The sequence below is a fragment of the Jatropha curcas genome, chromosome 2 (genome assembly GCF_041381405.1).
Source record: "Jatropha curcas cultivar XTBG-Jc1 chromosome 2, XTBG_Jcur_1.0, whole genome shotgun sequence".
Taxonomy (NCBI): domain Eukaryota; kingdom Viridiplantae; phylum Streptophyta; class Magnoliopsida; order Malpighiales; family Euphorbiaceae; genus Jatropha; species Jatropha curcas.
Window position 1 is genome coordinate 31166728 of NC_143152.1, and position 26541 is coordinate 31193268.

The 26541-nt window shown below is 35.0% G+C and overlaps 2 protein-coding genes across 2 annotated transcripts; both read right to left on the reverse strand.

The window, feature by feature from the left end:
* Positions 1-60: 60 nt before the first annotated feature.
* Positions 61-16083, reverse strand: LOC105647719 (myosin-9). The gene is made up of 37 exons (XM_089717443.1): positions 15720-16083; positions 14355-14627; positions 14085-14230; positions 13845-14001; positions 13662-13720; positions 13264-13423; positions 13005-13154; positions 12793-12929; positions 12550-12696; positions 12358-12459; positions 12180-12237; positions 11998-12099; positions 11777-11814; positions 11459-11585; positions 11205-11375; positions 10891-11022; positions 10669-10778; positions 10453-10513; positions 10061-10238; positions 9693-9898; positions 9479-9598; positions 4758-4856; positions 4259-4480; positions 3633-3772; positions 3321-3432; positions 3158-3199; positions 2793-3047; positions 2532-2687; positions 2240-2446; positions 1977-2117; positions 1436-1506; positions 1225-1324; positions 1098-1154; positions 963-1019; positions 797-877; positions 635-717; positions 61-553 (listed from the first exon to the last, which is right to left on the reverse strand). The coding sequence occupies exons 1-37, from the start codon at positions 15720-15722 to the stop codon at positions 430-432; spliced, it is 4584 nt and encodes a 1527-aa protein (XP_089573569.1). The 5' UTR covers positions 15723-16083; the 3' UTR covers positions 61-429.
* Positions 16084-19492: 3409 nt separating this feature from the next.
* AN3 (SSXT family protein) lies at positions 19493-24548 on the reverse strand. The gene is made up of 4 exons (XM_089718054.1): positions 24208-24548; positions 20800-20876; positions 20344-20428; positions 19493-20138 (listed from the first exon to the last, which is right to left on the reverse strand). The coding sequence occupies exons 1-4, from the start codon at positions 24286-24288 to the stop codon at positions 19728-19730; spliced, it is 654 nt and encodes a 217-aa protein (XP_089574180.1). The 5' UTR covers positions 24289-24548; the 3' UTR covers positions 19493-19727.
* Between the last annotated feature and the right edge of the window lie 1993 nt (positions 24549-26541).

The window sequence follows — 26541 nt, forward strand, 5'->3', positions numbered from 1 at the left end:
TTTTTTTTTTTTTTTTCCTCTCGGGATATTGCTGTCTTGGGGAGTGAAAATAATAATTCATGGGAAAAATTATGTATGCTTTTATTTCTTTTTTCTTACCCTTCTAAGGAAAGTATGAGCTACTTGTACAACAACAAAAAAAAAAAAAAAAAAAAAAAAAAAAAAAAGGAATTGTTTCATGTTTCATTATATTGATAAGGGAGAAATGTCATCCCTTTCTATGAAGCAAAACTATCTACTACCATTAACCCAAAAAAGATATCAAAAAGAAGAAAAGAAAGTCTACTGTAATGCAAAATCAATAGTGGAAAAACTCCACAATGACACTCCAAAATTGAATTGCCTTGCGAGTCACATCTTTCTTTATAGGTAAAGAAACGAGAGAGATAATCCATGCATCAGCATCATCCATTTCTGCTATTTTCATGTCTAATCCGCACGCGGCAGCAAGAAACTGAAACCTGAATTCTCTCGAATTAGAGGTGGTGGTTCAATGTCAGAAATGTCAATTTGTTCCATTGACTTGGATAAGTCATCAACTGAAAACGGAATGCTGCAACAGAACAAACCTTTTTGAGTTAAAATAATAATATTATTATTTAAATTCAAGAAACCAATGGAGGAGAAGCTCAACCTTGAATCATCATCTAACAGGAAAGAACTACTAACTGCATTATTTGAATCTTCTGTCATCAACACTCTCATATTGGATATAACCTAGAGAAGAAAAAAAAATTGTACAGTAAAGCTCAGCATATGGAACAGAGTTCGTGTAATGAAATTACTAAAAGCTTACATCTGAGGACACACTGTGTGTCCCGTACTTGTCATCCCAGTACATTGTACTAATTCGGTATAGCTGCTGTATACTGAGAACCTGTAAAAAGAACAATTAACTTAGTTGTAATTTAGCAAACTAGATATTATGTGTACTCCAATGTCCTTTCATATGCATCACTCACTGGACACAGGTCATGACTTATTTCATCCAGTGTTTTCTTTGGTTTTTGATGTATGACCTGCAACAAAAATTTCATCGCATCACTGTTTTTCCATTTTCATTGTTGCAATATGCGATGGCGGAAAATGAAATATACCAGAAACCCAATAGCTTGTCTGATATGCTTCAGCTCATCCCATGATGAACCTGCATACTGCATTTATAATTTTTGGTTAGTAAATATTTATGTTACAAGCTGAAAATGTAATGGGTGGATGACTAACCTCATCTGTTGCTTTGTAACACCAATGTTCCAATTCAGCCAATCCGGCTTTAACATATTCACCATTACTAAATGAACAACACTCTCGCCTCAATAGAAGACTGCAAAGGAGGAGATAGGGGAAGAGTGTAGGAAAATTAATAAGAAAATTGTTAATCAATCTATCATTGGAACTCAAACAGCAGCTGAAAATAGGAGCGCAGAATGATTACCTGTTAAATAGTTGAACATTGATGAAGGAAAATATTTGTGTGAACACCTTACGAACTAAGAAGGGGGGTACCTGGAAAAGGAATCGCATAAAAATGGAGAAAATAAGTTGGAAATATATTTTTATTTCAAGAGAGACTTCACTTGATGTGCAGAAAGATAATATGAATACAGGAAAATGATCAATTAAAGAAAATGAAACTTTAGTTGATCAAATATTATATGGAAGGGCAGAAGTGAAAGTAAAATGAAAGAACAAGAGTTCCTGTTTAACAAGTTAGAAAGAGAAGTTCAGTTTCTTGTAGCCATCCTTGTACAAGTGACAGAAAAGCTGGGAGAAGAAAATGAAATGGTGGCTGATCAGACCCATAGGTCCCATGAAGTCAACCCTCCATCATTTCTTCTTGTTTTCATAAAAACATACAGAGGAAAAGCTAGTTGGCTTGAGATGCAAGTCACAACCTTCCGGTATTCCCAGAATAATAGTGAGGCCGAAAACACTAAAGTTAAGTTGAAGGGACGAAACGGAGAGATCTCACTTACATGATTTGCTTTCAAAGTGTTCAAGAAGTTTCCAAGGCTCTTCACAATCCCTTGCCAGTGAGCAATCAAAGCTTGCTGGGCTGCAGTATTAGCAACTGAACGCACTCCCTTAACTAGGCTTGCTCTGGATGTTCTTGGTGCCTTTGTCAATCATATTTCAAACAGAAAGTTATCTTAACAAGGAATTAAAACCTATTAGTAAAACAGTAACAGTTTCACATAACAATTTAGCAATTCTGTGATGTGTATTGCTTATAATGTACCTGGATGCACAACCCTAGCAAAGGAGAAATTTCTTTCTTCAGATTATCTCGAATCATTCCATAAATCTTTTCTACATATGCTGTAAGCTGCTGTTTGAAAAGCAAAGCCGGGTACTTGGCTTCAACTTGCCGCAAAGTATCCACTCCTCCATTGATGCCACCATTGATTAAGGAAAGATTGACTCCTTGGGGAGCTCCACGGAAACTCTGAACAGAGGGTAACAGGAGACACCTGAATTAGTTCAAGAATGCAATTTGGTGTTATGATTCAATGAGGTGCCCTTATACTTACCTGTGTCATTCTTCCAAAAAGAGTAGCTGATGATGATCGGCGACGCTGTGGAGCCATTCCTGCAGCACCACTTGCCTTCAATGTGCGCTGGAGTAGCAAGAGAAGTGTTGATGCATTGGATAACCAATAAGCCAATACATCATTGTTATCCTGGGTCTGATATCCAAGTTGCAATAATATGTTAAAAGAGGCAACTTCTGAGAAGGAGAAAGAAAAAAGTTTTTGATGTTGATTGTAGCATGGAAGTTTTGGCATTTAAACCTCAATAGCATGGCCTATGGTCTGAATTATCCGATCAAAGACACTAGTACGTTCAACTTCAAATGATCGCCACTGTAGAAGGCATTTGTATATGATACAGGCAGCAATAGGTCTGTTTGCTGAAAAGCCTAGGTGTTGTGCAATACATCGAATAAGCAATTCCTGGTTCTCTTGTTGTTTCTCATTTAGTGACTTTTGAGGTTTGTCATCTACTTCAGCCAGTTCCCTGTGGTTTAGTGAAGCACTATGCAGATCCTGATTCATTTAATCAGGTGACAACATCAAAAAAATTTCAGCTTCTGAAATTTGGAAAATTCTGGTTCTTTATCTGGGGCTACGTGTGCATTTAAATAAGCTAAACTTACCAAACCTGACTTTGTATCTACTGGAATGTGACTTTCAGCCCTCTGTCAATCATCATGAAAACAAAAAAGCTCTTAGGTTATTGGGCATGGCCCGGGGGGGGGGGGGGGGGGGGGGGGGCGTGGAAATTGCAAATCTAGCATATTATTCATCAAATGGAAGTACCTGCATAATTGATCGGGAGCGCCCTGAAAGGAACTTATTGGGTGCCATTGACACAGCTTGTTGCCGCAGAACTTGATTCTCTGATTCTAAATTGGTAAGCTTCTCTTCTAGCCTAATCACAACAAGTATAAGAGCTAGTCACTTAAACAGGAAAAATTGTTAATAGTGGTTACTTTCTCCTCATAGAAAGATGCACTTAGTTTAACTTACAAAGTTTACAGTTCAATAGCTATTGTTTCTGGCACAAAAGGTGCTGACATAATATAGATAAAACAGGTGAGTGAAAATGTGAAATGATTTGTTACACAGTACCTCTGCAAAGATTCCTGAAGCTGTTGAACTTTTTTCTCTGTATCTTCTAATTTTTTTCGTTTTTCCTCGCTAGATTCATATGCTTCATTTAATCTTATCTCATTATCATCTGCTCTTTGTCTCTCAGAATCCAATGATGCCTGTGGATGTGAAAGGCCAATATCAAACTTAACTGTGCTGATGATAATATTCTACAGCTAGTGCATGTAAAATGAACTAAAACAATGTTTACAAACTTAAGTCATACTCTGGTAGATTATGAATTATAAATATAAAGTTTCTGAGCATGTTAACTTAAGTGGATATAATGCCATCTGGATACCTCTATCTCAGGCAGCTATATAAACTTTAGCAATAAGGTATGCTTATACCATTTGCAATAAAAAATCCAATTATCTTTATGGCCATTTATGAACTCAATATTAGTCTTCTTTGGTTATTGTTCTGAGTCAAGTCTGACAGTTTGGGTCTCAAAGGTTTTCTGCTACGACAATGCTCCATTTCATAATTAATGGACATGAAAGCCTCAGGTTTTACTATAAGATCTCCAAAAATTAGATAACAAAAAATGGTGCCCCAGTGTATGAGACTTCCTGCATTGAAGATTACTGCTCAAACCTTCTTACCTTTAGGTTTTCCACTTCTTCTGTTAGAGACTCAATTTGCTTTGTATCTTCAACAAGTACTTGAGTTTCTTTAATAACAGGAGGTGCTTCTTCAATAGCCTTCCTTGCAGATTCTCTTTCCTTAACCAGCAAGGCATTTGATTCTTCTAGCTTCTTTTGCATTTCTTCCAATGAATTCTGAAACTTTATTGCCTCCTGCGCTTTTGCTTCTTCCAAGTCAGTCTGCATGTATGATTTAAATACTTGGCATAAGTAATAATCTAACTATATCAACAAGCAGCAGCAAGTTTTTTTCAGATTGAAAAGGAGCAGAAAATTAATTGAGGTGTGTTGGAGTGGGGATAATTTTCTTTTAGATTTCTAAATTGACATGACAACTGATATTGCGCTGGTATACTACTAAATTATTGTAAATTTAAATATATAATTCATTAGTCAAGAAGCACATGTCAATATCTTGTTCAATGAATAATGTCCACCCACAGAAAATAAAAGTTACCCTCAAACGTTTTTCCAATTGTACACGCCAAGTGAGTTCCTCTACTTGTTTTTCGAGCTTATTTTTGGCCTCTTTTAGTGCACCTGTTTCCCTTGCCTCCTGCAGAAAATTGGAGGTATACATCAGTATTCCAATTTATAATAGGAAGCATTAATCTGAAGCAGGTTCAAATCATTTTAGAAAGAAACATAAACCATGCAAGATATGCTGCATGACAGTATATTGTGGCCTCCATAATAGCTTTTTGGCTTCTTGTTGACTACCAAACCCTGCAGTCAGTGGTTCTGCAGTGGTGTAGGTTCCATATCAATACATATTGCATTATCCAGTCTTTCTATTTCCAAATGTAATTAGATATAAATATTGAAACTATGCAACTGTCAATAACAGCTGTATAGTGAGTCAATATCAGCTGTAATTATTGTATATATCTTTACTAATTTGCTATAATTCTGGTATTTAATAGCTGTAATCTGGGGATTTATTGGGGATGTAAATATGGGATGTGATGTGCTTAAATTTAGGAATATTGTAGGCTATCTCTTGTATAAATGTATATGATACAGAAGCATGAAGATACAGAATTTTCTCCAAATTCTTTTGTCTTGTTATGGTATCAGAGCCTTACGAGATACCTCTCTTGTGTTTTCTTGTCTGAGATAGTTCTCATCTTGTGTTGTTTTTTTTTTTTTTTTTTTTTTTCCCCTTTTTTCATATCATCTTGGTTTTCTAATCATGGAAAAATCTGACGTTGTTGCTTGCATCAAATTCACAGGCAAGAATTACTTTGCTTGGGAATTTCAATTCAAGATTTATGTTCAGGCTTTGCATGCTTCAACAACCAATCATTTGGCGGCATCAACATCGAATAATGCTTCTCAACAAGCTGTTCCTGTACTTACTCAAGAGGCAGTTCAACAAATAGTCATTTCAGCTCTTTCTGCACTTGGAATTACGGGTAAAAACAAATCCCTCTCTAAAATCTGGCTTTGTGATTCAGCTACATCAAATCACATGACTCCATCACTTGACAATCTGTGTAACATTAAAAAATATGATGGGCACTTGAAAATCGAGACTGCTAGTGGGAATCATGTTCCCATTATGGCTACTGGTGATATTTCTTCCTCTCCTTTTCTGAAGAATGTTTTTATTGCTCCTAAAATCACTACAAATTTATTATCTGTTGGACAAATAGTGGAGAATAATTGTGAAGTCATTTTTTCTCCCTCTGGTTGTGTTGTGCAGGAGGTAATGACGGGGAAAACGGTGGCAAAGGGACCTAAATGGGGCAGATTGTTTCCTCTTAATATCCATGAACCGACCAAGCTTCAAAGTGTGTCTTCTTTTCTAACTACTTCAGTTCAAGATGAATATCACTTATGGCATACGAAGTTGGGTCATCCTAATGATAAGACTATTTCTCTTTTGTTTAAGTCTGGTGTATTGGGAACTAAAACCTTGTCTAAAAATATTGATTTTAATTGTTCTAGTTGCAAAATGGGTAAAAGCAAAACCTTACCTTTTCCATCTCATGCTACTCATAAAAATGAATCTTTTGATTTAATCTATAGTGATGTTTGGGGAATTTCACCTGTTATTTCTCATAATCATTACAAATATTTTGTAACATTCATTGATGATTACAGTCGCTTCACTTGGATCTATTTTTTGCGACAAAAATCAGAGGTCTTTGATGTTTTCCAAAAATTTTTAGCCTTAATTGAAAATCAGTATTCTAAGACTATCAAAATATTGCGTTCTGATTCGGGTGGGGAATACATGTCACAAAAATTCCAAGTTTTTCTTCAATCAAAAGGGATTCTATCTCAACGAAGTTGTCCATATACCCCTCAGCAAAATGGTGTGGCTGAGCGAAAAAATCGCCATTTACTTGATGTGGTTCGAACTTTGCTCATTGAATCATTTGTTCCACCAAAATTTTGGGTTGAAGCCTTATCCACTGCCGTACATCTCATAAATCGACTTCCCTCACAGACCCTCAATAATCAAACACCATATTTTTTGCTTCATAAAACCATACCAAATTATAAACATTTACATCCTTTTGGATGTGTATGTTTTGTCCTTCTACCACCTCACGAACGAACCAAGCTTTCCCCACAATCAATAAAATGTGTCTTTCTTGGCTACGCACCAAATCAAAAGGGTTTTCAGTGTTTTGATCCAACCACCCAACGGATTCGTATTTCTCGTAATGTCATTTTTTTCGATACCAAAAAATTTTACTCTTCCTTTGAAGGATCATCCAATACCTCTTCTTATACACTGCTTCCATCTTTTGAAGACAACTTCAATGACTCACCTTCCAACTCTTCTCTTCCAATAACCCGATTTCATCCTGGGATTGTGTATACTAGAAGACCTGTTCATAGACAAATTCAACAACAATCTGATACTCCATCAACAGTAATGGCACTTGAAGCTTCGCCTGGGTCCCCTCTGCCACCTGAGCCCGACATTGCACCTCCACCACTTAGAAGATCTGCTCGAACCATCAGAGCCCCAGACAGGTATGGTTTCTCTCCAGAAAGAAAAAATGAATCTCATACATCCATGGTTGCTACTTTGTCTTCTATTGCCATACCAAAGTCATATTCAGAAGCAATTAAATCTGATTGTTGGAAGAAAGCTATTCGAGATGAACTGGATGCTCTGGCAGAGAATCAGACTTGGCAACTTAAACCGTGTCCACCAGAAATCACTCCCATTGGTTCCAAATGGGTTTTTACTGTCAAATTGAAAGCAGATGGTTCTTTTGAACGTTGTAAAGCTCGTCTGGTAGCGCTAGGAAATCGCCAGGAATATGGGATTGACTATGACGAAACATTTGCTCCGGTCACGAAAATGACTACAGTTCGTACAATTTTGGCTATTGCAGCTTCTCAAGACTGGCTTATACATCAAATGGATGTTAAGAATGCCTTTCTTCACGGGGATCTTAAAGAAAATGTTTTTATGCGTCCGCCACAGGGATTGCAAACTGGTCCAAATGAGGTATGTCATCTGCAACGTTCTCTGTATGGGTTGAAACAAGCCCCTCGTGCCTGGTTTGCAAAATTTCGTCAAACTTTGCTTGATCTCTCCTTCCAACAGAGTCAATATGATCCTTCTTTATTTTTCCAAAAGACAACTCAAGGCATAGTTATGTTACTTGTATATGTGGATGATGTTTTAATCACTGGTAGTGATACTGTTTGCATTCAACAATTGAAATCATCTTTAACTGCTTCATTTCACATGAAAGATCTAGGGTCTCTTACTTATTTCCTGGGATTAGAAGTTCACAGAAGCACCAAGGGAATCTTTGTAAATCAACACAAGTACATTCAAGAACTAATTCACTTGGCTGGGTTAACAAACACAAAACCAGTGGATACTCCTATGGAAGTTAATGTCAAATTTCGTAAAGAGGAGGGTGAACTTCTACAGGATCCTACATTATATCGGCGCCTTGTTGGAAGTCTTATCTACTTGACAATAACAAGACCGGATATCTCTTTTGCTGTCAATTTGATGAGTCAATTCATGGCATCTCCACGCCACTTACATATGGTTGCTGTGAAACGCATAATTCGGTACTTGCATGGAACTCCACATCGTGGTCTATTTTTTCCAGCTAACTCTTCCCTTACTCTTGCTGCTTATAGTGACTCTGATTGGGCGGGTTGCCCGGATACTCGTCGGTCTACAACCGGGTGGTGTGTATATTTAGGTGAAGCTCTAATTTCTTGGAAATGCAAGAAACAAGACAGAGTCTCCAAGTCTTCCACTGAAGCGGAATATAGGGCAATGTCTGCAACATGCTCAGAAATAATATGGTTGCGTGGTTTGTTATCTGAATTGGGTTATACTCAAGCTGGGTCAACTCCTCTTCATGCGGATAATACTAGTGCCATCCAGATTGTCGCTAATCCAGTCTACCATGAGCGCACCAAACACATTGAAATAGACTGTCATTCAATCCGAGAATGTTTTGATAATAATGTAATCAGCCTCCCATATATTTCTACAACACAGCAGATCGCCGATATCCTGACCAAGCCCCTCACTGTTGCTCGACATCAATTTTTCGTAAACAAATTGATGCTGCTTGATTCACCAGCGTCAATTTGAGGGGGGGTGTCAATAACAGCTGTATAGTGAGTCAATATCAGCTGTAATTATTGTATATATCTTTACTAATTTGCTATAATTCTGGTATTTAATAGCTGTAATCTGGGGATTTATTGGGGATGTAAATATGGGATGTGATGTGCTTAAATTTAGGAATATTGTAGGCTATCTCTTGTATAAATGTATATGATACAGAAGCATGAAGATACAGAATTTTCTCCAAATTCTTTTGTCTTCTTAGCAACTACACAATCTTTATGGTTAGAACTGGCTTTTAATTTAAAGCATTGACTGTCAACCATCATTCCCCCCATGTTTCTTAAATTTTGACATGATTTCTGTGTTGTAAACCTTTTTCATCTCTATAAGCCTCAGTTCTCTTGATCAATCATATAATGTATCTTTAAACACAAGTATAGTCGGATAGGTGTCTTATCTAGTAACACACAATTCCACTCATTGGATGATGCCCTTCACTTTGGTGCAATGACTATGCACTCAAAGTTGATAGATACTAACAAAATAATGCTTAACAGCTGCAAATTATGTAAAACCTTATTTATAAAAGACCAGCCAATACTGACCATTTTCAGCTTCCTAAGCTCCTTTCTCGCAATCTTTCCTCTCCATCTGGTTTGTGAGACAATTGCTCCTTTCTTGAGCCTCTTGTAGTAAGAAACAGCTTTACGACAACGCCATTGAGTCTATATTTGCCAATCAAGGTGAAAGAGAATTACAATGACAGTTGCACATGCCATTAAGTAAAGTATAATCAACATAATGCATTAAGAATGATACCTGAATGATGATTGCAGCTTTAGTTTGCTTCCTAAATCTGAATTTCTTACGAGCAGCCATTGCTCTTAAACCTGTTTGTAAGACAAGTGCACAGACATGGAGTTCTTTGAATGCTTTTCTGGATTCATATTTGCGTACATGCTTCTGAATTTTCACAGCAGCTGCCTCCCTTTTTATGTGGTCGAAAAGTTTGCATGCAAGTCTTCCTAGAAATATAAATTCATGTGAAAAGAAGTCAAAATAGAGACTGATAGAATTGAGAAAAATAATTGAAAGAATCACTAAAGATGAAAATAAGACAACCATGAATGAAATTACTCTGGCAGGGTAAATGAGAAAATTGTCACTGTACGTTTATGATGCATTACCTCTGCATACTGCCTGAAGATATATTGTAGCCTGCCGCAATGCAATAAACCGTTTACGAGCACAATGAGTTCGTACACGACGCTGGATAGTTTTTGCTGCATTGCTGAGTACCTCAGCTCTCCGTGCGTCTAATTCAGCCATCTGACCAGCTCTTAAGAATACCTTCGTTTTGCCTATCTGAAAGCCATTTCAGGGCCAATTGAGTAAGTGGCTTTTATCAAAGTACACATAACTGGACTCATGAACCTTTTAAAACAAGTGTGATCAATCATGCATTTTAGGTTTTATTTCATCCATAATCCATTAATACCAGGACGTACTACCATAATGATTTTACAGATTATCAGCCTATCAGCTATTGTCAAAGCAGCAAAGAAGCATCCAGTATTACCTGAAAGCCTTGAAGCCCTTTCTTTTCCAGAATCTTTCTGCAGGCAATCTTTTCATCATAGCTGCTCACAGTGAATTCACAACAAATAAATTCATATTCTATTCAAGTTCAATCAGAAAAGTACAAGAACAAATTCAATCTGGATCCATTTTTCAATGTCCAACATGTTGCAATAAGTGTCCTCTTAAACTGCAGCTTAGCCTAAAAAGTACTTACTTTCCTTCCAGAGCCTCTGGAGCAAGAAGCCCAAATCTGTTTATGAATTCAAAGAAAGCTCTGCGAGTCGGGTATCCAGCACAACTAATTCTAATAGCCTCTAAGACACCCTAAAGGAACAACCAGCATTGAGTTTTGGATCCAATAAAAAAGAAAAGAATCAGATCTATTTTCTTTCCCATAAATGAGCTTAACTTAAATAAGGGCTAAAACTGTACTTACACCGCATCTCAATTGTTGCATGATATTAACATTCTCAAATATGGCAGGTTTAAGTAAGTTGTTTGGCTTTACACATCTGATATAGTGAGGTTCAGTAGAATTTAATGTCTCCATTAACTGTTGTAGTTGAAGCTGCATTATTTATGATATAGAGAATTAGTTTCCAGTTTTGGGACTAGAAGGCAGCATCACAGCATGAGAAATGACATTAAGAGGTATGGTTGGAAAACTTGGAATTACACAACCAACACTTTATGTAAGATAAAAAATAAAAAATAAAAAAAAAATCCAATTTTTGTCACATATAAAATTACCTTAAAACGAGAACCAATAGAAGAGAACTTTGACGTTTTACTTGTCTCTTCTGGAAGTGGAGGGAAAAGGCCTGCAACAAATGAACATTTGGAAGCACCTAACAATTCCTGATGTTCTGCAACCACATAGTCCTTGTTCTTGTCCAAAAATTGATCAGATTGATACAGGACCTGAAAAGAAAATTATGAGGAAGATAATATTGATGTAACAGCAGTTCACAACTATACACCAACTGATGCTTTAGGAGTCATACCTCTCCAGCATAATGAGCAATGGTGAAATCTGTTCGAGACAATTTCGGCTTGATAAAACGCTTGTGTTTTTGAAATGTCTGATAAAGCTTATTTGCGAATGTTTCATGGGTCGACTTTGGGAACATGCTGAAGAACAAGGCGTTTTAACAAGAATGAGAAAAACTAATCTGATCCTTCGGTAAAAGCTTAAAGTAATAATTTATATGTAGCCTACATGAGTCAAGAGGAAAGCATCTAAAATAGTAACATTGGTATATGCAGCAACATTCTTTGAGAAGTAAATCAAAATATAGTTACAAGCAATAATAATTACATACCAGGCTTCATCAAGGAGCGCAATTATTCCACCAGGTTTCTGTAAGATACCAATGTAAATGATGTAAATACTTATCAAATGTAGTAGAATAGTATGAACCAAAAACCACATCAAAGTAGTTTAAGGGCACGACGAATTAACACATCACAGTTAGGAATAACAAAAATATAGGATAACGTGTTCAAAACATATGGCATTTAATATGAAGCATAGAGGAATAACCTTTTCTATAAGATCCAAAACATCTTGATTATCAACAAATTCAATGTAGCTCCAATCAATCTGCTCTTTAGTATATTCTTCTTGTTCCATTTTGAATACATGCTGGAAGTCATTATGAAACTCTCTTCAGTTAAAAGGAATTGATGAAGTCCAGCAAATGGCCAGAATTATGTCATAGTTACCTGGTTGAAATGCTGCTGCAACTTCTCATTGGTGAAATTAATACAGAACTGCTCAAAACTGCACAGCAGCAACAGTGAACAATTGTCAGAATTTCAAAATTAGTTTCATGAAATATCTATGGTTGTTTGTGCAATTTACTCAATTATATGTGTTACATAATTTTGATTTAGTCCTTGCCTATTAGTCTTAAAGCTTTCAAAACCATAGATGTCAAGGACTCCAATCAGACAATTTGAATTAGGATCTTGTCCAATGGAATTATTAATTTTATCCACCAGCCTGTACATAATCAGACAGAAATAATTAGTACTATACAACTATCAAAATTCTAATCTGACTTGATAAATTTCATCTCAGTTGTTTGCTTACCAGTCAAACAAGCGTGAATAAATTGTTTTAGCTAAACCATCCCTGCTGACTGCTGCACTTTGAGGATCAAGACTTCGCTTGATAACCTCCTCAGGGGTGATCATAACACGCTTGCATAATGCATCTTCCAAAGCTATGGCATCACACCTAAAATAAAAACAAAATTATAAATATTCACATCTATTTGATCACAAACCTATTTGAGAACCATCGATGTTGATGATGTGAAAACAGAACTAATACATGAGTAGCTCCGCTGTCATTTTAAGATGAAATTTGGCTTGCTCATCCTTTGGAACTGAGGAATCAATGTCCTTTCCCTTGGCAAAAAGAATATTGCCAAGATGAAGGATTGCAGCGACAACTCTGAAAATTGCCTCCTGAGAGAGAGAGAGAGAGAGAGAGAGTAAGATGCCAGACATATTGATACGAGTCAAAAGCTTCACAAGCTATACCTGTTCCTTTGCACTTATTCCAACGACATCCATAGCTCTTCTTGTGGCAAGGTAGTCATGGGCATCACTTACACCAACTAGTTCATAGCAATTTGACTGGTTAAGATAATGAAATGATTTTGGGTTCCCCAACTTATACTTCTCAATTTCCTGTTAATAACAATGAACTCAGCTAGAATCAATTCAAATAGAAATACTTCAAATCTGCAGAGACTACAGGATCAGAATTACAATTAAAGCTGTAATTTCATAAAATTACCTCCTGTGGTGCTGCACAAAGAAGGTAAAAGCAGTGATAGTTGCGCTCAGGATCAGAAATTTGGCAAACACGAGATCTCTCTAAAAGGTAAGTTCTGATGGCAGCTCCTGAGATTCTTCCTTGCTTATCAAACTGGATCTCAACAAATTTACCAAAACGACTGCACCAGTATTAATAGGAGAACATCAATGTCAAATGACCAACATATGTAGGTCTAAAACCTCTAAATAAAATGTTAGAGGCTAATATAGGATATTCATGTCAGTTAAATCATCCTTAACAACTTAGGAGGATTTGGCAAAACAGCATGCAACAACTTTGTTGATATTATCTTTCACATTGCTCTGAAGGGGCTATAATCAAACATCATATTATTTGATGCAAGTGAAACATCTCACCTGGAATTATTATTTCTAACAGTTTTAGCATTCCCAAAAGCTTCAAGGACCGGATTTGACTGCAGATAATATGAAAGTCAAGTCAGAATTCATACTAGAAACCTTAGGAAGATCACCTATTAAAAACAATACTGAGTGGTGATTTCATCAAATTTAGAACCAAATCCAACTTTTGAAACATACTTCGAGAACTTGTTGTTCAACAGTCCTTCCTTCAGTAGCAGCTCGACCACCTAAAAAGGCAAGATACCTCATAAGCATTTTCGTGGTCTCAGTTTTACCTGCACCACTTTCACCACTGACCAATATGGAATTGCTTTTCTTCTCATTGACCATTGCCCTGATTTTGGTAAAAGCATTACCCTTGAGCATTCATAGATAAAGAAAGTAATGTATAGCTCATAGTATGGGAATAGGAAAAACCTGTACGCAACATCAGCAACTGCAAAAACATGAGGACTTAGCTCACCAAATGGTGCTCCCTTGTATTGTTGCATCATGTGACCATCATAGATATGAGGCAGTCTTTGAAATGGATTAATGGCAATAAGGATATTTCCAGTGTATGTCTGGAATGGAATCAGATAGATTACATATTATTTCACAGACAATCAAGGGAGAAAGTAAAGAGTTTCTCCTTTTCTTTTTGATCGTTTATGTGTTATGCTATAAATATAAGAAAATAAAGCTTACATAGATTTCATTGAGTTCATATCTTGATTTTAGATTCTGCAGAACTCCAGGCTCATGCAAATAAGAAAGCTTTGTCATGTCATCAACGCCACCTGCAGGTGCTTCCATATCTTTTGGATATAGTTTTGATAAGGTTGCCGTAATCTTCTTTCCATCTGTTGTCTCAATCTCAACATTCTTTCCAGTAATCTTTAATACCTGTCCGTCAATCCAAGCCAGTGCTGGGTCTTCAACCCAGACTTGAGAACCTTCAATGATATTCACTGTAGTTCCCTACAGAAGACATCAAACAATTAAATGCTTATATAGCTAGAATATGCGAGTCAGTTAAACAGCATAGGCTTTCCACAGCAAATTTAAAGAAGCAGGCAAATCCTTTATCAATGACATGGGAATAACTTGATCTTTAAGCTCTGTTAAAACATCATTCGTCTTGATATTTCTTTGGTATCTATCCTTGAACTCTAACTGATGTCAATAGTTCGAGCAAAATCCTCTCAATTCTGTTTCATACTCAAAATGTTTATATATATTTCTTTCCTCTCAATTGTTGGAGTCAACCAAAAGATTTACTCAACCTCCCCAGAAGAAAGCAGTTACAAATGTTCACCAGCATCTCAAAGTATCTTGTTTTATTCGCTCTATATTTTCCATGCTTGCCTATATGCTATCTTAAAGCATTTGGCATTTCTACACGAACAATTAGAATTGAAGCAATAATCACTTTGAATGCAATATAAAGTAGCCAATTCCATGAAAAGCTAAAACAGTTCTTCGCGATAATTGAACCACTATTATGGACTTGTGTCCATCCGTAAGAAATATATATTCTCATCCTCAATCTTATTAACCTTAATATTGTAACTTGAATCAAACTGACAAACACCTATTTCCCATATGGTAACACTATGTAGTGATCATCAAAAATAATATTGCAATACTACTAAGAACTATGTTATCTTGCTGGTCAAATTGCCTGTTGGATCCATCTTCCTCTTCTACTCCTTCCAGAAAAATTTTCACAACACTTGAGAATGCCATCCTAATCTCTTTCCAACGGATACCAAACTATTTAACATGGCCAACATGAGTGCATTTTGTTAATCATGGGCAATCTACCCAAATATCTAAGTCAAATTTACAATATCTTCCTTATTTCCAATAGTCATCCACTTGAGCCATTTATGATCAAAAATCATTTGTTTTTCATTTGAGAATTAGAATTGAAATCCCAAATAATATATCATGCTAAAACTAAAAGGTGAAAATTGTTATTATTATTGGAAATAATTGTAGCCTATAATGTAACAGTCTAACCTGCGTTCTACTGGTTAAATTATGAATTTGAAGCATTAATTCACGTACCATTTTTAAGGTTTTGATCAATCAACGCCTGGTGGCTAATCAAGTTCTATCTGCATGAACTGTAGAAATTCAACCATTCTTGATCACAAAAATCCCAACTGATAAATGCCATTTGAAAACTAACATGAACCAATAACACAGTTTTCTGAAAACTGGATCAAGTGAGACTAAAACACAAATGACCAATCACCAACAGCTGACAGATTCAAAAAGAAAAGAAAAATGGAAATGAAAAGGGGAAAAGAAAGGGATGCAGATCGAAAATGGAAAATGTTTGATCGAAAGAAGGAAAAGGAAAGATTCGAGAGTGCAGAGAGTCCTTTTTTTTGGTGGGTATTGAGACAGTCTTTGAGAGGGCCACCGAGTTCGGTTTGCTTCCCTTTGGTTTCGCGCCAATTCGTGGTTACTATTTTACTAACCAAGTCTTCTCTCTCTCTCTCTTCGGAAATGTCTTAACTCTCTGTGCCCGATCTCATCATACTCTGCTGGAACTTGAGATTATTACCATTGGATAGTTATCTACGGTCAAGATTTCGAGTTTAGTTTTTGTCTGACTTTTTTTTTTTTTAATAAGTTGTCCAATGGTGCTTAGATAACATAGGAGGGGATTAATTTACATGGTTTATAAAATTTCAAAATTTTAATTTTTTTAATGAAAAATAGACAGATTATTATATTATTAATTTATTTTGAATTTATATAATTAAACTATTAGTTTAATAATAAAGTACGTAGCTATTTTGAAAATTTCTTGGAATTTTGGTTTTATTGCTTATATTATTATGTATGATAAGTTTTTTTTAGATAAAAGGATAGTTATAATTATATATTATATGTTGAACCTGTAAATGCGTTGAATAAAATAAAATCTATTTTATTATTTTGGATTAAATCATCATTTTTGTTTTTATATTTTGGCTTTGATTGAGGTGGAGTTATTCTGCCTGTATAATTTTGATTCAAAATATTAAAATGGATCCAACAAATATTTTACAGCTATTATCTTTTATAATTTTTTTCTGAGTACGAAAAAAAAGAATTTAAACTTAAATTTATTGTCACATCACAATACACTTACCATTAAGCAATTATCTTTTATAATCCAAATGGATTCAATCAATATAATTCTTACAGATACTTTCGAGATCAATCGAGGAAGTGAAAACGAAATTGAAAGGAAGACTCTTTTAGCAAGGGGTGATGTATTGACTCCAAGTTCTATACCTTCTACAGTCTAAAATATCGATTATTTTTTAATATAAAGTAATTATTGTATATTGATAAATTTGAATTTAAAGTCGGTTCAAACTGCAATATTGTAAAATATAACATTATATTATAGTATCTACGTAAAAAAAAAAAAAAGAAAAAGAAAAAGGAAGACTCTTTATCAAAAACCCAATCATGGGATATTCATCTATCGTGAGTGTGGACCTCCAATAACTCAAAGAGCAATAATTGATCAAATAAAAAGTATAGTAACATTTTTCTTTTTATTTTTCATGGAAGCTTCATGTCATGGGTTATATATATATATATATATATATATAATCTGATAGTATATCGAGGAAGGTTCTGAGTTGAATGGTCAATAGTCTTAATTTTGTCAAATAAGGTTACTAATTCAAAATAATTAGCATTTTCCAATTTTAAAACTCTACGGATTTGTGTAGATACCTCTTAGTTTCTAACATTTGATTTGTTATGATTATGATATTCTTTCTAGAACTAGATCAAGTACCTTGAAACACAGGACTTGGACCGTTACTGTAATTAGTGGCACGTGATTTATAACAATTGACCACAAAAATTCCAAATCCCTGATTAAATAAATACATACACACTTGCTGTAGTCTTTGTCTAGAAATGTAGTTGATTCTGTTACGCATCTCATATGGAGAATATAATTGGATAAATTTAGATTTGATATAACTTTTATTGTGTGTTGAAAGCATTTTAGAAATTTTTATAAAACGTGATAAAACGTGAAATTCCATTCAATAATTTAGAAAAAAAAGTAAACATGTGTCGTTCAAATCACTTAAAGTTATATTTGATAATAACTTTTCAAATAGCATTTACTGTTTAGACTTATAACTTTAAAATAATTAATTTTGTCGAATAGATCCAAATAGTAAATTTATTGTTGATGCATAAAAACTAAACCGACCACGTGTTTGTAAAAAGAGAAAAAAGAAAGAAAGAAAAAACTAATTGAAATTATTTGATTGATAAAAACTATAGAACCTTGATGTATATACCAGTTTTGGATGCATATATTGAACCTTGATGTGGATACATATTTTTTTTATTATATTTTCTCTCAAGTGCATATATAATTTTGCATATAGTATATTTTTTATAAGCATGAGGTGTAATTTTTTTCAAGCTGTAAGGTTTAAAAATTGTCTTTCAATAAGATGTATTTCTCGGAGGATCAAACTTGTGTTATCACTCTGTGCGGATTGAAATCGCTTATGACCTTAAATTCAATCTTGTTGATTATATATATGAAATTATCAACCATACACTAACCTTTTTTTTACATTATTAATTTAATTAGTTTATTATCCAAATTTCAAGCAGGAATTTAGTAATAGGCAGCCATTTTAGAAAGTTACCTAGTGCTTACCAAACTTGGAAAATACCCTAGCTGACATGTGGTTTGGCACAGTCTTCTCCAGTCATCTTTTTTGTTTTTCCAATTTTGTTTTCTTCCTCAAATATCCTTGCTTCTTAGAAGCTTAGTTGTCTACTCCTGTACCTTCCCCTATAAAATCCTGCATTAGCAGAAAGCAGAAGAAAAATAACATGCCATCGACATTTCATCTCTCTCTCTCTCTCTCTCTCTAATCTTGAGCATACAGACACACATATATATATGGTAATGCAAATGGGAAAGCTTAATAAGCAATACTTGCAACATCAACAACCGAAGAGCCAAAAACCCACAAAGAAAAAGAAAAAACCAGTCAAGATTACATATATTTCCAACCCAACAATGGTAAGAGCTACTAATGCTTCTGAGTTTAGAGCAATTGTTCAAGAATTGACTGGTAAAGATTCCAAGATTTTAGATTCTTGGGATATTCCTTGTACGACTAGCATTCTTGAAGAAGCTACCCAATTAGTTACTGATCATAGATATGAAACTCCATCACTAAAGATTGACAGTGAAAGTGCCTACACATCAATGGAGGATAATTTATTTTGGAAAGATTTTTCTGATAGCTTTTCTGAATTTCAATCTCACTGTATTTTTGTATGATTAATCTATTCTCCTATGCATTAAGAGATACATATTTGTATTATATCAGATGAAACTTTTTTTTACATCAATGCTGGATTAAGAGGTAGTTATCTTTGAAGATATCTGGTTAAGTCCCTGCACATTTTTCAAAGTTGCTAGCGCATGGAATGTTAGAACTTTATATAATAAGGCCTTTATGCGTCATTTTAAACCTAACGAGCAGAAGGAAAAAGGAAAGGTCATTAATTTGCCTGAAGAGACTCTAATTTGTCATATTCTAAGACTCTGAAACAGATTAGCGTAAGAAAAACTTCAGCTTTCACTTAAAATTATACAGTTGCAACCAAGAAGGTGTTGGTTGGAGCTACCTCAATCCCTGTAAAGATTGACAACAAAACTTCGAATCCAGGAAAACAAATAAATGGTTCAAGCACACTCAAAACAGACTACAGCTGGCCCATACTATAGCAACAAATGGCTCAAATCAAAAGTAGAGTGATCAAGAACAAAGCAAACCACAATATAACCTACAATTTACATGATATACTAGCACAAAATACATAGTTTAACCACTTAAAACAAGCAAGCCAAATGTTTGGGATAAGGTCCTCACAATTTTTCATTTTTTGCATCATACAACAAGTTTACTAAGCAGCAAATTCTTTCCATTTTCTTTTTTTCTAAATCAACTTCCTGACTAACTCTTCTAAGTTGGGTTGTTAAATCAACAAACCGGTAGGCTCATCATTTTTCACATCTCAATTTCCATCATCAGCCGATTTTAAGTAGAGCGTTTCACCTCCATCGCTGACCCCACCTCCAGAGCTGCCACCTCGTCCCTCAGCAGAACCTGCACTACCAATATCTTGTTTGCTTCCCATTCCTCTGCCACCAGCATCACGACCAAAATCAGGAAACCCTGCTGCTCCAAGTCCTCCGCTGCCTCCTGCAGCGCTAGCCTCATTTTGCAGCATGTGAAGTCCTTGGCTTCCACCAGAGCTCATGCCAAGCTGGCTGTGTAAGGCTGCTTGTTGTTGCAGAGCTGCAAACTGTTGTTGAGTATACAGCATGGATGATCGTGCAGCCATAAGAGATTGTGGTGTCATTTGTTGAGCTTGCTGGTGCTGCATGTAGTGCGCTCCTGGATGCATAATGCCGCTAGAAGGGAACTGCAAGGAATTTATACACAATGAACAGATTAAAACACATGCCTCATTCATTTTGACATTTACAATTTGATGAATTACTTCATATTTGTGAAAGATACAAACTGCTTTAACCGAGTTATAGCAACGGCAAGCACAGATTATTCGCAAATTATCAAATTTCAAGTCAGCATTCACATGCTTTTATATTCCAAAGTGATAATTATACCTGGGTATGCATGGTAGGTGGTTGAGGTTGAGAATCCGCAATTGCAGCCAAATACATGAGATTTCTCTGTAGCCTTGCTTGGTTCCTGCAACAAAGAAAATATTCACAGTACTTTTTCATTATTGCATTTCCTTTATAGCATAAAAAAATTCATAGAAATTACCTTTTAAAACCAGAAGGAAAAATATTGAAATAAGCAATCATAAAATGAGAAATGTCCCCACCCTCGAGGAAATTAGAGGAAAAGGCTTGTGACAGAAAATAAGTAGAACATAACCTCTTACTCTTAAGAATGAATACATCAAGGGAAGTTGATCAAATCATAGTTTAATATCAATTCTCCAATTAATGAACAAAGATGCAGAAACTCTTAATATGAGTTTAGACTTAATAAGTAATTATAAAAGCAAAATAAATAGAAGTTCAAGTTTGAAGTAAGAAAACGCTAGTGCTCACTCTGCACACTCGCTAAGTTTTCCTGAATTCTGGCTCTCCACAATCTTCAAAATCAATGACTTGTTTTCATCCAGATACTGCAAGCATGAAAGAATAAACAAATGTAAAAATTAAGCGTAACATGTCAAGGTTAGCTATTAAAAATATAGTTTTATAAAATATTTTGTTTCTGGTGGGAAAGTATGCTGCAAAATGACTTTACATAGTAGAAAGGGATAACTTTTTTTTTTTTTTGAAAAAAAAAAAATACATGTAAAATATTAAGAAAAATTGTTCGTATCATCATATACTGAGCAATTTAAAATTCTTTTCGGTCATAAGCAATTTAACATTTTAACATTCCTTTCCTTTGCAGGCGACCAGACACAAAAGAAGGACTGAATTGAAAGACAGACTACGAGAGGAGGAAAGAGGGGGGTGGGGGGATCAAAAATATAAATATCAAGAAAGCATTCACTGAAAGTTGCGAACATACCACAATTACTCTTCTGCCAGAGGACTCTAAGCAGAACGAGTACAGAAACAAAGAATTGAGGAGATGCAACTAATCCTTTATTGGACTCTCATTTGAACTTTTATGGCCATGGATGATTATTAAAACTCCACTCTTTCCAAAAGAACTACCAGATAATATGGCAAAGAATAACTTCACATGTTACACCTCTAGACCAATTTCTAGCCTTCTATCTCATCCAATTTCATTTTCTCGTAGATAAACAGAGCAAGCCCCAAAAGTGCATTCTAAAATTGAACTCAGTAGCTTAAGTCTATGCTCAAACAAAAATTCACTTTAATTTTGTTTTCAACAGATTAAAGGTAAGATAAAAAAAAGTTATGAACAAAGCTTAATTGTAGTAATGCAAAAGGATGTTTTGAGAGGAAATTATTCTTGTTTCCCATTAGGTCCTGCATGAACAAGCATTGCTGAGTTCATCCTGCATAAGCATTATAGAGTTGAAATTTTAATGTCCCAAGAACCGTTGCCAACACAAATGACTGTTCCATAGGAAATTATACATGTAGCATAAATTTATTGACCTCTATCTGTTAATTGCATATACTAATATGATTTAATAAACATTAGATACTCCTGCCACCTAAACTAAAATGCTTTTTTCTTTTTTTCATAAAGGATCACAAAGCAGAAATCTATTGAAAAAACTAAACAATGCAAGCAGAAGCTTTAAAGCTCAACTTCATCACATGCCGCCTCAATCCACAAAAATGTTATGGCCCACACGATTTAGATGAAAAATTCTAGTATTTCTTTACATTACACATTTCTCTAGTTATATTTTGGCATCTGCTGAGGGGCCCAAGAAGGCTGAAATCACAGGGCATATGAATGTGTGCGAGCTAAGTGCTTTTCAACTTACCCCAGTTCGAAGCCAATGATATATCAATAGAAGAAAAGCAACCCAGCATTCATTAATGAGACTGCCTTTACTATATTACAATATAGATATTGCCAATGTTAAGTTTTCAAATGAAAATTTATGAGGACATAAAGCAAGTCATGGAAAACGCAGAAAAGTTGAAAGAGAGGACCACTATGAAGAGACTATCAACAGAGGACCACTTAAGCAATAAAGTGAACATATCCAAACAAATGGAAAAGATTATGAAAAAAGGACCATCAATCTAAAGGTTATCAGGAAAAACAATCTGATTCATAAATATGTTCTGATCAATCATGACTACCATTGAAAAGAAAGTTCAATAACTTGCATTCATATTTCATGAGAATCAAGATATGTATAATCCTTAAGATTCGTGTTTTCCCTTATAATTGTTTATGATATAAAAAGGGCATTCTCGAAAGTGAATGAATGGAATAAATGATTACCACCTGCACCAAGCACAAGCAGCCAACCCAAGGCTACTTAATTTGATATGTCAAGAGGACCACCTTAGACAACATATAATTTTTTTTTTCCAAACTTCCTATATATGCCGCCCACCCATAAATAGATTTAATTGTTTAATTTCTTCCAGTCCTATAATTAGCCAGCTATACATGTATGCTGATATGTGCAAAGTTCCTATGTATAATATATTGGATCCTACAACCAGTTTAATGGTGTATTTTCCCCTCTCTTTATCTGCATCCTTGCTCATTGTAATCTCTTTTTGCTCATGATCTGGAACCAACAAGGAAACCTTATCCTGGCAAATCAGATTTCAAGCACACTCATATGCCTAATGACTACTAAGATCAAAAGTAAAAATTGAATAAATTAAGTCCTAAAATAAGTGCAAATGATATCTCAAATAGTAGCTTAGCTGACCACGAAACCATTTTGACTGTAAGCGCAAACACTCAACTAAAAGGTTCAGAGAAAAAACACACAGTTTTGTTTCTTGGCACTTTCCCATTCTTTAATTCAAGAAAACAGTCAGTATACCAACCTTGCATGCAATGTAGTTGACTGGCAAATTTAGTTAATAAGAATCGAATCATTTATAACATCCAGTGGAAATTAGTTAAGAACAAAAAGAGGAAGAACGTGCGACTTTAAAATAATAGTTAGTGACATCCATCAATATTATATCGCGGATGGAATAAACAATTATCTGAACCAAAAAAAAAAAAAGAAAAAAAACACCAAGAACAACAGCGACCAATAGGAGAATGGCATATATCATTTATATAAGTAGCGGACCTCTGCCTGCAACACTAGATCACCAAATGGTCCAAGATTTCAGTAAAAGCCAAAGATTTGATACTTAAAAATATATAGAGAAGGAAGTAGGTTTAAAAGGAGCGGGTGTATGTAATTAGCTCCAGCAATCAAGAGAAAAGTTATGGCGCTGGAAACATATGGAGAAGGAGTTATCAAAGAAGCAGAAAACAAGAACCTAGTAACTAACATTTTAGCAGAAGAATAAAATCTAAAAGGTTGAGTAAGAAAACAGTTTTGCTACTGGGAAGATACATATATAAATGAAGCCAATAAGAATAAAAGAAAAAACAAGTGATGAAGCCATGTCAGAAGAAAGCAGAAACCCATTTATTGGTGATCAGGAGAACCAGGTATAATACAAAGAGCAAATACCCATTTACCAGAACTGACCAAATACCAGTAAAACAGTTGATAAAAAGAGGGAAAATCATGGATGACTCGGAAACACCCAAAAGAACAAACCATGTTACCAATACAGATGAAAATTACAATGGCAGTTGAAAAAGGTATCACTGAAAAAGAAACATACACAAGGAAGAAAACTAAACAATAAAAAGAATCAGAAAATAAGTGAAAGTAACATATATGCCTTTAAAAATGGACCAGAATCAAAGAAACAAACCAAATGGATAAAGATAAAAAGAAAGAGAAAAGGAATGGAAGAAGAAAGGAGATAAAAGAAAGAGCCTTGAAGAGAAGAGAAGAGAAGAGAAGAAGAAAGAACCTGTTGAATATGATCAGTAGTCACGTTGTTGGGATAATAGGCTGCCATCATGGGCTGCATCTGCATCAGGTGCTGCTGCATTTCTTACTTATACCACACACAAGCTCTCTCTCTATTCAGTCAATAGAGAGCTGAAAGACCAGAGATAGTCACTGCAAGCAAAAAGGAGATGCCTTTGCTTTTCTCTGTTTTCGCTTTCTTCTCTCTTTCTTTCTCTCACAGACATAAGACAGTGAGACAGTGAACTCTCCTAGATATTGTGATTCATGAGAGAGAAACAAGAAAACAAAGAGACAAGAAAAGGGTTTTTCTTTGGGGTTTTCTTTCACTTTCAGGCTACAGCAGCTCTCTCGCTCTAGGAATGGAGTGTCACGTGATGAGAGAGATACGTAGAGACATAAGTACAGAGCAGTAAACTGGTAACTGGTAAGAAAAAAGAAGAAAAAAAAGATAGAAAGAAACGAGTAGAAGATGGATTGGAGGGGATATCACATCACATTTAACATGACAGTCCCTGCTGGCATTGGACTGCTTTGGTCTCATCTCATAACCCTTTTTTACTATTATTATGTTATTTTAAACTGATTATATTATTATTATCAAAGCTTTTTCATCTATGTGACGTTGTAAGTCGCCATTAGATTCCTCTGCTCACACCCATCACCTTCCACGCTCTTTTTTCACGCTCCTCATCCCTCTTGTCAATAATTAGTACATCTGTAACTTTGATTAACTTGTCTTTCCTTTAACTAGCGTTTTTTTTGTACGTTTCTGTGCTGTGCCCTTTGCATGTTTTAGAAGAATAAAACTATTATGAATCACAGAGATCTATATTAGATGAATATTTGTCCGTAAATATGAAAATACTAATCAATATCATTGGAAAGTTAAATATTTATATCATACTCATTGAGATTGGAGTACTTGATTTTATTACTATTGTTCTATATTCCTCATTGAGAATAGTGATGTGTTTCCTTTCTTTTTTTTTAACGATTATGCATGAAACATATGTAGCTAAGGAGGAACTACCTTCAAGGCCAAAGCAATGGCTATAAGATCCTTTGAGTACTGCAAAGTGCAAACCAAAGTACAATGATAAGGAAATTATATTTCACTGACCTATAACCAAGGTCTAGTTCTAAACATATAATTAGCATTTATAAAATATAGAAAAGCCCTGTTCAAGCTGTCAAAACTCAAAACTCATTACAAAGATTGAAACTTTATGATTAAGTGGCAAAGAAGAAGAGGATACATCCAGTTCTCGTAAAAAAACAGAAATGAAATAATTCAAGGCGTTGCCATATGTGAATGATTTTTACCTTGAAATGAAGCATATATTGGAAAATGGGTCCCAAAAGTTCACATGCCTTCTGCTAGTGTAGTCCAGTCCATTTCCTACTGGCCATATATTATCATGAACAATAAAACACAAGAAAGGTCAAACTCACCCCCCCAAATCTTATCCTCTACCTATCTACCACTCCTTAGGAATCTAACTATGGCTCCATCCATAAAAATCTATTACCAATTTTTTCTTTTAAATAATAATAACTTACCATTTCAAGTCAAAATTGTTAAGTTGTTAGTCCAAACCAAAACTGGAGTCTTTCTCAATCTAATTTAAGGTTAAACAAAGCTTAATCCATAATAATATTTAATAAATTTACTTTAAAACTATTAATCTCAATCTCATAAATTCTACTTGGTGAATTAGTAGGGTAATAGCAAGACAACATAAAGGTGTAGCATAGGTGTCTGAAGCTTTTAAAGAAGAGGGTCCAGTTGATGAGAAACCAAAAGGGGTCAAATCACAGTGGAAATGTGAATGATGATTACAATAAGTTGGTGATGCTCCCAGCTACCCAAACATGATGGGTGGTTAGGGTGTTTTATTGATTCAAAGAACTCAAATTTCAATCCTGTCTTTTCTTTTCTTTTCTTTTCTTTTTTTTTTTCTTTTCTGATGAGTTGGTTATGTATATATATGGCTATATATGTGCTGTCTGAAGCCTGGTGCTTTTTTGTCCCTACTGTGACTGTGAGCATCACTGTTTGGCTCCACGCGCTTTCTTTCTGGGATTTGATGGCTTTTTTTTTTTTTCTTTTGTTGATTGCATTTGTGAATTGTGAGGTTGAGTTTTTGTTTGAAGATAAAGTTCATTGATGCACATATTAGTATTTAATAGTACAAACATAATTGAATCCGTTGCTTCTCCTCCACCCACAGCTCCTAACCTTTTTTACGAGTCTCAATCACTGTGGGTTACACAGTAGGACTTCGGGTTATATTTTCTCTACCATTAAATGGGTAAAATTATTATTACCCAA

Excerpts from the sequence above, each read along its gene's own strand:
- LOC105647719 (XM_089717443.1), bottom strand. Across the intron at positions 14,231-14,354 it reads ATGAACTCAATGAAATCTAT|ACATACACTGGAAATATCCT; the intron begins GTAAGCTTTATT and ends ATTCCATTCCAG. Across the intron at positions 10,239-10,452 it reads AAGGGCTTCAAGGCTTTCAG|ATAGGCAAAACGAAGGTATT; the intron begins GTAATACTGGAT and ends AATGGCTTTCAG.
- AN3 (XM_089718054.1), bottom strand. The coding sequence starts at position 24,288 with ATGCAGCAGCACCTGATGCAGATGCAGCCCATGATGGCAGCCTATTAT. Across the intron at positions 20,877-24,207 it reads CTACTGATCATATTCAACAG|TATCTGGATGAAAACAAGTC; the intron begins GTTCTTTCTTCT and ends TCATGCTTGCAG. Across the intron at positions 20,139-20,343 it reads CACCTACCATGCATACCCAG|TTCCCTTCTAGCGGCATTAT; the intron begins GTATAATTATCA and ends AATTCCTTGCAG.